At 35.2% G+C, this 14,778-nt stretch overlaps 1 protein-coding gene across 1 annotated transcript in view; it reads right to left on the bottom strand.

Annotated features, from left to right (window-relative positions):
• The window catches only part of VWA3B (von Willebrand factor A domain containing 3B), a 71,051-nt gene that overhangs the window by 18,668 nt on the left and 37,605 nt on the right, over positions 1-14,778 (bottom strand). The window contains 7 exon segments of the mRNA XM_010292928.1: positions 2,494-2,713; positions 4,889-4,939; positions 7,920-8,038; positions 12,189-12,345; positions 12,466-12,505; positions 13,483-13,647; positions 14,306-14,481. Of these exon segments, the coding sequence (XP_010291230.1) occupies positions 2,494-2,713; positions 4,889-4,939; positions 7,920-8,038; positions 12,189-12,345; positions 12,466-12,505; positions 13,483-13,647; positions 14,306-14,481 (928 nt within the window).

Below are 14,778 nucleotides of genomic sequence, written 5' to 3'. Positions count from 1 at the left end.
AAATATTTCAGCTGGCAGTTTATTTTTTATACCCACTTCGCAGACAGAAATCAGAGTTGGAAGAACATCCAACAGCATTTTTTAAAGGCTTCCCAGTTTTTTTCTGGGTTTTTTCACTGTTTTTTCAGTCACATAAACAGAACTCTAACGACATCTGCATTTCTGCCTCCCACTTAAAGCCTTTCAGTTGCGGATTAGCAGTTACTGAAGGTGGTGCTCTGATTAGGCTCCTAAAGCAGGTTGACTCAGGCTAAGTGATTGCACAATGTTAATCACATCATGTCTGAGAGCACACATTGGTTGTTTCAAGGCAACAGTAAAATTACAGTCAACAAATGAAATATTAACATGCTTCTGCTGCTCTTGTACTGGGACATCATATGGCAGACGTAAATCAATAATCAAAATATCTGTATGAACTATGTAATGTTTTCAGACTAATGTAAAAAGAGTCAAAATCATCTGTTTTCTGAAGACATAAAATGTTTTCAAATGTACATTCTTAATGGAGAAAATTCTCCAAGATTACAGAAAACTGAATGTCACCCTGCCTATAATAATTTATTGTCATACATGACCTGTGTTATCATAATATATTCTATTCAATTTAACACAAATATTTTTTTATGACATGACATAGTAAGTTAAATTCCATAGCTCATTGTGAAAACTGTTGTTGATCTTGATGAAAAGAGAGGTATATCTCAGTCAAAGAATGTCAAATAAAACAAAAGATTGCCTTTTTAAAGAATACAGGCACATTTCTAGGCACGACCTGCTAGGTAGAGTATATGGATACTTGGTATAATTTAAAATTGTAAATTCCAATTGCACATTCCCATTCATTCCTGAGAACTCACAGTGTAGGTTTGTACTCTGCTCATCTGCGTTTCACTTAGCTTACCCCTCCAAACTGATGTATGTGTGTATACACATGTATACACACATATTTGTATATGTATACATGCATACGTCAGGGCAAAAAAGAACTATTATGATAATTTTAATATGTTTCCTACATAACACAAAGTATAGGACTTTCCTCAGCTTTCACTGCAACTAGGCCAACCACACCTTCAAGATCAGTCAAAGAGTTGTTTCTCTCACTCAGTGACATAAAACAGTGAAAAAGAGAAGGAATATATTAATATATGAGCTTTATGATGAATTTTCTATTTGTTTTTAATTATCCTCTATTAGAACTTAGAGGACTGAGGGAAGCTTTTTCTTTCTTATTCATTTCCTAGAGAGATTACTTTAATATTATCATAGTACAACTGCACCTAGACTGCAGCTCTGCAGAGGCAGCAGCACTCCCAGGGAGGCACTGACTGATGAATCTATTAGACAAAAAAACTTGAAACCAAGTAAGAGAAATGGTTTGATTTTTTCAGAGTGAAGTATTTTGAATTTTAAAGCATGAACAGTGTATACAAAAATATTTTCATTGGGGAAGGTTAAATTGCTTTTTAAAACTTAAGAGTCTGTTCTTCATTTCCCTGAGAATTCATATTCATAACTTGAAGATAAATCCATTAAGGTAGAATCAATTAATTTTCAAGAATGTTCTGAAAGAGTGAAAATAATAATAGAAGAGTACAACATTGTAACCTAAGCTATGAGCTAAAATGAAAAAGTATATGCTCTCTTCCAACAGGGCAGCCTAAAATAACTTACTAGCTTTATTTTTATACTTATTGCTTCATGTATTTCCATAGGCATTTCATTAAATCTCTAATGGCATTCCCAGTAAAATCAGAGGTTCATTTGGGGTACAGATTGAGATATATATGTCTCTCAACCAAAAACCTCAAACTTCAGTCACAGATTCAGAGTAGCCGACTACTTTCTGCTAATGTATTAATGGAATGGAGAGAGCACTGTGGCTCGCCAATAGTAGGTGTACACTTCAGAATGAGCTAAACAGCTTTCCAGATGCCACTGATGTCAACTAGGGCTCTGTTCACAACACTGTGAGATTAACCACCAGTTCATGTATGCCTACCTTTTATGGACAGCTAAATTTCAGGGTCTGAATATGAAGCTGAATCCTACTCCTTCTCTTCACCTTTTCTCTTACCATGAAAATTACCATGGAAGATTACAGTGAATTACTCCAACATTACAAGCGTTTTTAGTCCTGTTTATCACATATTAACCCAACCACAAATTATATATCATAATGGCTTTTCATGCTCCTCTCCTTTCCCTTCTTTCATATATCTTTCTGCTGTCATTGCAGAGGGGTAAAGATACTTTGCTCAGATTTGTTTCTAAGAGGCCCAATTTCTGTAGCTGTCTCAGCTCCAGAACTTCTGCTTCCCCAATACTTCCAAAAAGTCACTGAAAGCTTGCCCTCTTTTTAACTACTTTCTTTCCTCTATCAATTTGTATAACACCACCATACTAGGCACCTGTTTTATCAGCTATTACCTTAGAACAAAATTATTCCAGAAGCACATACTGAAGAGGAATATCTGGAGTATCTACTACCTTTTTATTGCTGCTTATGTGTGATTCTGAGCTTTTCTCCGTTTCCTTCTTGACAGCTTCCTGGAGATCAGAGGCTTGTTGTATATATGTTAATGCTGCCAGTATCTCATCTTCTAACAACATTACATCTTCACAGGAAATTGGCCATCCCAAATTCTCTAAAGCCTCCAGCAAAGCTTCTTTATGCTGCATATATTGGACGGGCCCATCCTCTTTAAATCTTAAAAAAAAAAAAAACAAACCACACAACCTTAAAAAAAATTAGTAATCCCAAGTAGGAAAAATTTAATTTTGGCAATACTTTACAAATAGAATCACAAAGCTTAAAAGCAGAATAAAGCATCAAAGTCGTCCAATCTATCTTCTGTATACCACAAGTTCTTGTGTTTTATCCAGCTCCCATTGTGTTCAGTCAATCACATCTGGCTTAACCATATCTCAGAGAAAGACATCTACAGAGCAATTCAAGTGGCTAAGCATAGGTATCTCATGCTGTTTTAGATGCCCCAGATTATGTAAGCCATCAATAAGGAACTTGTAGATCTGATTGAGAAATTATGGAAATCCCTGGCCCTTCTTAAGCAGCAGCTAGGGTGAAGTAACAAGCATCTAGATGCCTATTAAATCCTGATTTGCCACATAAGTCTTGACTGATCATATAAAAAAAGAGACAATGTCCTGCTGTTTATTCCTCTGTCATTCCTGTACTGCGCAATTTTCACTCAATGATCAGGAGTTTGCTTCCATCCATCATTCAGGTTACGACAATGTCTACTGGAATGAAGAGCCATTTTGAACCTTCACACTGCAGGTACTTATACATAGAAAGGTGAATCAGATACAGTCATCTTATTGATAACACCTAACTAAAAAACCCAAAATCCAGAACAGGTAGAATTCTTTAAATCTCCAGTTAGAAGTACCATACTTCTTTTTAGTATTCAAATAATTCCTGTGGCTCTTCTCTACAGCTTTTCCAGCATTTAAAAAATGTGAAACCTAGACCTGGAGAGAGTATTTAAGAGTCTGTCTTACCAACACATACAACCATGGAGATGCCTACCACATCGCCCTACTCTTTGTCACTGGTCATCTCTCTTCTCCTCTAGGAACCACTTTGTACTGAAATTATACTGACTAGTATAGCTATTTACGTAGATTTTGTTCTCTGAGGCAATTATCATCTATAATCAGTGTCAAGATAGCTATCTATCTCCTGAGTTGGATCTCTCAACCATTTTGAACACAAGCACAATATTACCACTTCTCTAGTAAATCTGAATTGCCCTAGTATCTGAGATGGCCTTTTAATACACACTAGTGAACCAGAGAGCTCCTCAACCAATTCTTTCAGGACTCCTGTGACCAAGTTAGTAGATTTCATTACCCTCTCCCTTCAGATTACTAATGATTTAGAAAGTGTGTTCTCATCCTTTTGTAATACATGAATGTGATCATTCAAATAGGAAATTTAGAAAATAAATACATCAAATATTTCAATTTCTATGCACCAATATTAACAATTTTAATATGCCCCTTTAGCAACAGACTGTACAATTGCTAGGACTTTTTTTTTCCTTATAGACATAATTGGCCATACGTTACCAACAATAAAATATCTTGGATAGCACCTTGTGAACTTTCTATACTTTATAATTAATTTTCTATCAACAGACATCTATTTCTTTTTTTTTAATTATACACTGTTCTTTTGTTTAACAGCCTTCTCTTCCTCTCTGCACCAGAATGGGTTTTCAGTTCTCCTGACAGAACTGTGCATTTTTTGCTCATTAGCTTGTCTTCTTAAAAGCATTCTACTTTTCATTCCCATTTTTCTGCCTAGAATATTTCACACCAATTCTATTTTCATTAATTCGTCTTCACTTTATTCTCTGAAGTAAACAGATGCTAACTTAGCTGACGTCACCCCTGTTTATACAGTCACTAGTTTTTGAAATCAATATACAGAAACAAACTAGTAAAAGCAGTACAAACTTCCAGGGTCATATACAGTTCCAGCATATGCTGTAAAGGCGATTATACCTTTAGAAAGCAGCCACTGAAGTGCTCTTTACCAGATGAGAGAAGATTTACCTTGATGCTGAAGGCAATGACATGCTGCCCTTCCAAGGCCCTCCCATTTGACACTGATTAAGAAGAGACCAGCACGATTCAAATGGAATGCCAGTCCTTTCCTTTAAAAATAATCAGCACTGCAAGGAGGTCCAGAATTGAATACTACTCCATATCACATACACATTTTTGAAAGTAAGGTATACTTATGAAATATTTGAAAATAAAACCAGTTGGTTACAGAAATAATGATAAAAAAGTATGAAATATTTATGACCCGCCTTTCAGAGGAAAGTTAGAAAACCAAAAGATGATAGCTTACTTGTCTCTTTCCTCCTGAGATAGTGCTCTCCAAATAACTAGGTTTAGGCGCCTATTAAAGAAAGCAAAGCAGTTTTTGAGGAAATGCAGTTCCTTGTGCATCTGATAATCTCAAAACTAGCAAATAAACAGTTTCTTAAGATATCTGCACTGATTTGTATTCCAAGAGCACTGTATCATCAGATTGTATCCTTATAATTCAGCTATGAAATTATCAACTGCAAGAGAAGATGGGAAAACAGCATCTTCCATCAAGTAGCAACATGACTATTTCAGGGTCATAGAAAGATTAATGGCAATCACTGCTGCTTCCTGCTAGGATGTTCTATTGATGGTTCTCTTCAGCACCAGCAAGCTAAATCAAATAACAAAACTGACTAAATGCCAGTTAAGCTAAGCACAGTTCCTCCAATTAAACAGTTATAGAGAATTGTAGCCTGAAGACACAGGGACAACAATGCTATTTTTTTTTTTTCTGTTAAGATAACCCCTCAGTTGTGCCATTCAGGTTTCTACTTCATTAAACTCTGGCTATGAAGAAAAACTACTGACAGAAAAACAGAAGTGATTATCCCAAAGCAATGCAGTTCTGAGATCTTTTCAAAGCACCACTAAACTTTCTGCTTTTGCTTTTTAGACATAAATTATAAACTCTTATTAGGTCATCCAGCCTACAATTTTCTCTATTAACGTTGCAAGCAATTAAGCCATCACTCAATTACATAATTTCATACTATAGAAATAAACCTCTACCGATGATCCTAATTGCTGTAATTCTAGAAAAATTTCCAAACTTCCTTTGTAAATACAAGAAGAAACTCATCGTTAGGAAAAATTCAGATTGTAACTATTAGGCTTTTAACAATCTTGCCAGATTTCCTGGTGCATGTACAAAAAAGCTCATTAAGACCAGATTTTGAATATTAATTTCTTCATGATTCATTTTATCTACTAGAATCCAAACCCCAGCATTTTTAGAATGTAAATTACTTAGTTCATTCACAATGTGCAGTCTCAGCATGCTGCACTGCCAATTTCATACTTCGAAATGTGCACACTCATAACTAACTAATTGTAACAGCCTTTGGCGATACAAAGATCATAAATATTTTGAAGCTTCCAGTGTTTTTTTGCTTCAATACTGGATCTTCTCTTTGTCAGAGCACAAAATTTCTTCCCTCACCACTTTTCTCCCTCTAAATCTGATGCTAAGGTGAATCTATGTATGGGGATGATATTGTCATGCTTGCTTCTGTTCTTGAAACCTGTGTGTCCTGACATATTGTCTCATCACTAGATGTAATAATAAATTTGTGACCAATCACTATTTACAAAGTTGAACTGCAGCCTTTGCAAAATTCAATTACTGGAAACGTACTGTGGCATTTAGAGCAAAATAAATTTGACTGGGTTGCTGTTTCATGTGTAGAGGAAAAGCAGTGAGAACTCTTTTCTATATTGCCAATTACAAGGATCTTCAGACGGATCTCTCTTCTACACAGGAGTAGGCAACGCAATACTAGTATTGTAAATACACTGATTCATTGACCTCTATGGGTAAACATAAGTAAACCATACTCCCGGTCATCAAAGTTTTAGGGAGACTGTGAAAATGCTATCAGTAGAAGATCATCAGATTTTAACCAGGAAACACTTTTCTTTCCCTCAAAATTGAAGTCAATAAATGTAAAATATTCAATGGTATGGCACAGCAAAGAAAAACTTGAATGTTTTTTCAGAAGTCACTATCAAAAATATGCCACATCAACCTTCTGTCAAAACGAGTGACCAATCCAGATTTCTATGAGTTTTTCTTCACTGAATTCCATTAATATTAGACATAGCAAGCAGCATTTGCACACCGTATTTCTCTGTTTTTACCACAAAAGGTGGTTACATTTAGAAATAGGAAATGGGAATGAAAGAGAGCTATTACCCATGCCTTAAAAAGAACTGGTATGATCATAGAGCTACAAAGGAAAAAAAACCACCTTAAAGGGCCTCAGTGGAATTCATAAAAAAGCAAAGACTAAACACTTGTCTTCAATGTTTTTTTGGTCATCGAAAATAATTACATCTGTAAATGTTATTAGAATACAGCCTGAAAAGATATCTCATTTATTAAAACAAATCTAGTCAAAGCTCTTATGAGAACTTACTGAATGACATTAATAGTCAAATAATTGCATTCCTTCAAAAAAAATGCACACAGTTAGACTAAGGAAAGAAATAACTTAGTGATATAATGTCCCTGTCCTGTTTACTTCTGATGTGCTTTTACCAACACTTAAATAATTAGCATAATGCATAACTTTCTCAAATAAAAAATAAAAAAAAATTGTCAGTATCTTATAGGTGCCTCCATTACACTCTTGTATCCATAGTTAGGTGCTAGGCAGCTGGCAGCAAAAAGCAGGCCACTAATTTAAATGTCAGTATACGGATTTAGGAGTTTAATTGTAAGTTAAAAGTCTGGCTACTACAGTATATTTCGAGGGCATTCTTCCCCAGGGGAGATTGCTTTCAGGTTTATTCACAGAAAGTAAAAAAAGTATTTTTTTTGTCATTGAAAAACATAATATGAGCAACATATTATTTCTTATCTCCTTGCCTATTATCTGTTTTTTCATTCTGCTTTTTTTTTTTTTTTTTTAAGAAAATAAACATTTCTCCTACAGGTTGATGGTAGATTAAAGTGAATTAAAGTGAAAAATTTTTTTACTGAAAGAGTGGTCAAACATTGGAACAGGCTGCCCAGGGAAGTGGTGGAGTCCCCATCACTGGAGGTATTCAAAAAACACGTAGACACAGCACTTCGGGCCATGGTTTAGTGGGCATGGTGGTGTTGGGTTGATGGTTGTACTTGATGGTCTTAGAGGCCTGTTTCAACCTTAATGATTCTGTGATTCTAAGGGTGTCAATGTGCAGAGTTACCAATAATGATCAAAGCATGTGTGAGCAAATATACACTAGTTCAGAAAAAATCTGAAATTAGACTGCAAACATGATAAATTTCTGATGACTAGACTTGCCTTTCATAGGATTTAATTGCTTGTTCCAGCTTTTCTTTATAGGCATCAAGATTCACTGCCTGAGGATTAATTAGTGTGATCTGCTTCTTGTCGTTGCTAACATGGGCCAGCGGTAACATCTATTATACAATAAAAGACAAAGACTTCATTTATCATACACCAGAACAACTGAATGTCCATGAGTTCATGTCCAAGAAGGAGCACAGACATAAGGAATGCTGAAAGGCTGCAGAAAGAAAGATCTGAGCACCCCAAAGAAATTTTCCATCCTGTTAATAAAATCTTCTGAAATGATACAATCCCTTTATGCAGAAGTTGTAAATTAAAACTCCTAAGTACTTGTTAATTCTAACTAAATCAGTACTGTCAAAAAAGTCACTCTAATAATGGAAGGGTCAGTCAGAAGGGAGACAAGCATGTCTAGATAATGACCATATTCCAGATTGTACTTGCTTTAAAACAACACTCTCTTATACTTATTAGCATCTAATTCTAGCATACAGGTGTGATAGTTACTTATTTAAGTGTATTTAATACTCCTATTCTGGAGGACCATATTTTCTAAGGAAATAGAGTATTAAGACAGAGAAACATTTTTTACCATAACACTGATCACTAAAGAGTGAGTAAGGTGGATATTGCTCACTGAAATTAGTCTTAATAAACCACAATAAGACTTAGGAACCTAACCAGGTTGGTCAGAATCAGGAACTTCAATACCTTTCAAATCTCACAGTATGGCACCTCCAAAAGTTGACTTCATTATAAAATAGAAAGTCATGCACTTACAAGTAGATCTTCAAAAGGCAGAGAAAAAGGTAGAAAAGGATGACAGAGAGGAGGAAACATGCCTTCCCATCTCTCAGTCCTAGGTCATTCAGCCTCTTAAATTACTAAGCAGTTTGTATAAGAAAAGCTATTTTAAATATCAGTGTCCTGATGATGATTATAAACAGAAAAAATCCAAGAAATGGAGAAGACTGAGAATGCTACTCTTCCCAAAAATGTCTTCAACATATATGGTTGAGTGGGAAGCTTCTCCAAGTGCCTGTCTGAGATCAGGATACAGATGACAAAAAGATGGATGAGGTTCAATTTAAATAAAACTAAAAACCCTGTTGGGGCAATAAGGCAAGTAATCAGAAAATAAAACAATAAAAATATTACTTTAATTGAGAACATTTTTCAGTTATGTTTTATCTGTGTTTGAATCATCACAGCCTAGCTGGATTCCAAATTAGTGCTATATGACCATTTTTTCAGGAGCAGTGGTATGATTTTATATTCCCCTCTCTTTCTGAGGATGTCTTCTCTCTGATTAATAAATCTGTGTCACATCAGTGTCAGACCACATCAAAACTCCTCATATTAAATTAACCTTAAGATCACTTAAAAGCTAAAGTTAATGGGAATACGTCAATGAAGTATCTTGCCAGAGACAGATGAGGTAAATCTCTGCCCAGAGCTGTGAGCCATGAAATCTGGCTACCTGTCATTTCCGGGTGGAGTTTGAAAGCTCAAAGGCAAGGAACTGAGAGTACCTATCTTCCAGTTCCATAATGCCATGGTTGTTGACTGCTATGTTACTTCAGCAGGGCTTTACCATATAGAAGCCCTCTCCTACATTCCCTTACAAATTCCCAGAGTAACTCCAAGTACCAACAGCATCATTTGCAAAATGAGTATTTAATACAGTTTATGAAACACTTTGAATAGAAAATGAGGGGCAGACAAACATAAACACATTATTACTGTATTAAAGAATACAACTAGAACAGAAGGTGTTCTTAGCAAACAGTAAACTGAAATATTATGCATACTTTGAAAGCAATGAAAACTGTGCACAAAGTCAAGTAAAATATGACAGATTCAGCTGAAAGAAATCACAGGGAAGCTTTTCTAGTGCCAAAATGCTTTGTCATTTTTCTAAATTAAATACTTAAACTTTCATATCAACAGAATTCACTTGTTTCAAAATGGCTTTTACTTCAAAACCAAAATTTCAAATTTTTAAAGACAAAAACAAAGCACAATAACTGTAGAAAAATCCTTCTTATTTCAGACTGAACAAGATGTTTTAGTTGGCTGAATCTGAACTTGGTTCTCCTGAGCAAGGCATTGAGTCAAAACTGCATGACTTGCAAAGCTGTACTTAAGATGCCACAATCTGCAAAAGATACTCAGATGGTTCTATACGGAAGGTTTGCTCCAGAACTACCATGGCATAATTTAGACAAGCCCCCAAACAATTTTTTTTTATGGATATGAATCTGATGGGTAGTTTAATAAATTAATCTCTTTGAAATAACTCAGATGAAATGGAAAGGTCACATAGAACTGAAAACAACAGGTCAACCTCTTGTTAATGAATAGTTGTCATGGAAACCTTTTGCTTGCTGCATCTCCAAGGTGAGAAAACTGCTCATAGCTACTCCATCATCACTGCTAGCAAAGGCTGAAAATATGAATTATACAATCCCCAGGAAAGCAAACAAGGATGTCTGCATTCCACACCAAGAAAACTAAGATCTCAGAAGGAAGAAGGCAGAAATGTTTGTACATTTACTATCTTCAGTGAAGTCAAGTACTCAAGTACTGGAATAATCAAGATTCTTAATCAATTTGCTAATGTCTCCTATTCAAGCTCTATGTCTAGTCTCAGAACCTATTTTCTGCTTTTCTTTGATATGTTGGCATGAAGCTCAAGGGAAAGTGGGTTCTATAGCCCACTAATTCTACTGGTTCCACCTCAGGTGCAACCCTTAACCTTCTTTTTCCCTTCTATACTCTGCTTCAGATCAGAAAAATCCACATGTCTACACATAGAACAAAAATTTTCCACTGCCTGAGAAACAGTGGTATCTCTATACAACTAATGGGCATTAGCAGGTACAAAAAGGTGGTAAAAATGATACATGGTATTTTGTTTAGACCCCTGACTCTAAAGAAAGCCCATGGATCACTGTTTAGATTCTGTACAGCAGCTGTTCATTCTAAGAACACTGACCTTAATTCAGCCCTGAACTAGACTACCATAAGCCCCCATGAACTGCCATGAAAAATTACCTGTACGTAGCACTTGCTGAATCATAGCTTTGACTATTTTTAAAGACCATTGTTTTACAGACTACTGTTTTTGCAAACAGCCATTCAAATGCAGCTCAGGATTTTCTGGAAAGGATTCAAAGGAGTCTTCATTTAGAAAAATGGTGGAAAAAGCTCTACTTAGTAGGTGTATTCAGAAGGTTGGAAAATAAATGACCGCTCAGAAATCAGTCATAAGAGTTATGTGAAAGTCACAATGTCTTTTGTTTAACATTTCACTTATGGTAGATTTTTTGTACAGTTTTGTAATCGTTTATTATCTTAATTTTTTTTGAAAAATGGCTATTTTACATCCGAAATATTAAAATGTACAGTTTTTAAATGCTTTTGATACAAAAAGCCATCTTTTTATTGCATACAAAAAAAATCTCACATTTCAAAAAAATCCTTAAAGACCTTGGTTTTGACTTGCTTTTACAGAAGATCTGGTTTTGATTCCACAGTCTGCATGCTATAGCAAAAATTCCCATTGTAAATTTAAAAAACAAACATGAAAAATCTAAAATGTACAAATGTGTACATTTGTTATAAATATTTTACTTAGGTCTATATCACATCCTATTTAAAAAAAACCCTTGCTTACCCTGTATGATTTAAACACATGCTGTTTAGCTTTTTCTTTGAGTGTTGTTTAAAGAAACAGTTTTTATTAGTTAAAATGAACTGCAACATATTCATAGGACTTTTATAGGATGCATCATACAAGAATTAGAGCAACTTGCCACAAAATGAATTTCCTTTACATGGAATGACAATTAGAGCTTCATGACACACGATTCACCATGAATTTTGCACCTCCAGAATCTCACAGTTGTCTACACCTATAGGAATTAAATTTTAATTACTGAATGCCAATACTTTTCAAAAGAAATTACAGAACACCTGATGGCTCCACACTGCCATCAACTGGTAACTGTGAAAGAAAAATACATAAATCTAAAACTTAAGGGTAAAGTCTGCAAGAAATACTATTAACTATCAGTTTTATCTTCTTAATGATGCATGAATGAACATTCAGATATGCATTATACATTTAATGCACATGAATCATCTACAATGAACATAAGAGAATGCAATTATGATATTTATAGGAATTAATAAAAGAATCCTTTTGAAAACACTACTGAGCTTTATGTTTGCTTTGAAACAGTGTAAGAGTTTTACCTCATTAAATACTTTAGAAACTGCATGCTTGGCCAGAACTGGGATGTATTTGGTACCATGAGGGACAGCTGTAGGAGCTAAGGCATCCATGATGGTGAGTCGCCTAGCAACCAAGCCATGAGTCTTTAACCAAAGAGCTGAAGAGATCTCTAAAGAACTAGAAAAAAGAGACTGTCAGATGTAGCACGATGTAGAAATACATTTGAGAAGTTTGAAATGACAGAAGAAAAATATAAAATATAATTTTTTTAATGTATCTATATATGCACCCACATACCTTTTAGATGTCCTTTTCACAGCTTTCTGCATTTTCAGATCTAAGAGAAAACATTTGTATTTCATTATCTCACACTTTTTGTGTACACAGAAGTATACATAAATAAGCTGACATATAATAGTATGTTTTTATTTGAGCCTACTATCAGTGTCACAAAGACTACACAATAATGTCTATTTCAGTTGCTAAATTTCCTATGTCTCCTGGTACTTGATCAATAGTATCAGTGTTACTATATGCCTCATGAGCCCTAATTAATCAGTGAGGAAATTTATAAAATAGGTGGGGAATAATTTAATTTAAAAAAAAGAACTTTGTATGTATTTATTTCCTATAACCCAAAAAGAAAACCAGTTTGTTCCCCAATTCAAGATGTGATACAAAGTCAAACACCATTAAGAATCTTAGGTGAGGTTTTAGAACAACTTCGATGACCTATCATAAAGTACAGAGTTGCGTGAATTACTGAAAGAAATGAAAACTATCTGGATGTATATCTAAGCCCCATTGGAAATACTTTTGCCTCTACATATGTGTCTGTCCAGAGAGCATGTTTTTTGCAAGTCTAAGCATATTAATAAATTAGTGCAAACTCCTTTTACTTTGGTACCACAGAATTAGAACCATCACTCTCAGCTTTAACCTCAACATTGAACATAACTACAAATCACTGTATCACAACAACAATCTATCCCTGTATAACAAGATTCTCAACTCCTATTTATTCTGTTTGATAAGAAGCAACTGTGATATCCTTTCAGCAGTCTAAGGCATAGCTGTATCACAGCTGCCACATACAGTGGACAAAACTAAGCTGTTGTAAACGAAATAGTTTGGGCACTGGCAGGAGTCTGGCCGCAGCTGTAAGGACCTTGGTACAATACCCTCCTGCAATGTCCAGTTCTCTGCATCTCTGCTGCGTTCTCGTCCTTTGTACTGCCAGCCTGCACAGTTTTGCCTCAAATGAGGTGCTGCTAGTTACAAATGCAGCAGGAGAAATGTTATCAGCTGCCCCACACAGAGCTTCTTGTTCTGTCAACTTGCCTTTGAAAATGCTTGTACATTTCATGCCCTTTTTGACAGAAAAACTCTTTTTTTCAGGAGATATTCCTTCCTCTGGGCTTTCTTCCCTAGATTTCGCACTGTGGCTCAGGATTCGCAGCAGGCTCGTCTTTGTTTGCTCTGTAGGTGTTGAAAGGGAAAGAAAGGAAGACTTAACTTACTGCTCAAATACATGCCTGGGATTTTTGAGTTCCTCTTTGGTGTCCAGTCCCAATTTTTAAGTGATTGCCTACACAAGACCTCAAACATAAAATTACTTCAGCAAGAATTTGTACTTTGTACTTTCCCAAGGGTGAAGGCTTCTTTCACATCAGCCAGATAAACTTGGTTTCAGACTTCAAAGAGAAAAGTAGTGTTACCGGTGTAATAAGGAGAAATGTTAGTGTAAGTAATGCTGTAACCAGTGAAACATAGATCAGCCTTTCATTCTTGCCAATGATATACTTACCTAGATTAAAAAGAAATAAGGGTTTAATGTCAACTATTAAAAAACTGCTTGCAGAGCTTTTAAAACATTCTGTCAAAATGGTTACTCTTTCATCACAGATCATATGATAAAGCATAAATGAGCAGACATTTGTCTGTTTGGGTCAAACGAGTAAGATGGCTGAAAAGTTAAAATGAAGAAAAGTTAGTTAGAATTTCAGAAAGATGGTTATTTAAATCAGCAAAGGCTTCATTTGTTCCTACAATGAGGGATGTTTTTGCTATATTCAACAGAATCTTTTCATGTTAGTGAATAAATTCTGCTAACAACTACAGTGCATTTTAGTCTTACCTGCATATAGTGCTTTCTTCCTTTGGGCTGGACTGTCAGCAGTGGTTTGCCAGGTTTGCTGATGTGGTGTCAGTGCTGGCTCTTCTGAAGCACAGCATGGCCTACTGCTAAGAGCAGTACTCAGCTCTTCAATGTGTTCAGTTACTGAAGACACCATACGTGTCTGCTTGTGATTACTGCTTGTAAGTGACAAAAAGAGGAAACAAGCAAGAAATTACTTCAAACATATATCACTGGTTTAAAAAATGCTAAGCTGAAGTCTTCTGGTAATTTAAATAATCATTTCAAATGCTTCCAACAGTGCAAAACATTTTCTCTGTTATCCTAGTCTGCATTTCAAAGAGGACTTCAAAGGAGGTTAAAATATTCTTAGTTTTTTAAACTATTTAAAAGTCGTTTCTTAGTCTATTTAAAAGATGTTCATTACTTTTAAGGCAACATCCTCGTATATTTTTAATAAGGTCAGAATGTGC

The sequence above is a fragment of the Phaethon lepturus genome, unplaced genomic scaffold (genome assembly GCF_000687285.1).
Source record: "Phaethon lepturus isolate BGI_N335 unplaced genomic scaffold, ASM68728v1 scaffold1348, whole genome shotgun sequence".
Classification (NCBI taxonomy): domain Eukaryota; kingdom Metazoa; phylum Chordata; class Aves; order Phaethontiformes; family Phaethontidae; genus Phaethon; species Phaethon lepturus.
Note: the sequence above shows the minus strand (reverse complement) of the source record. Positions and strands in the feature narration are given on the sequence as shown.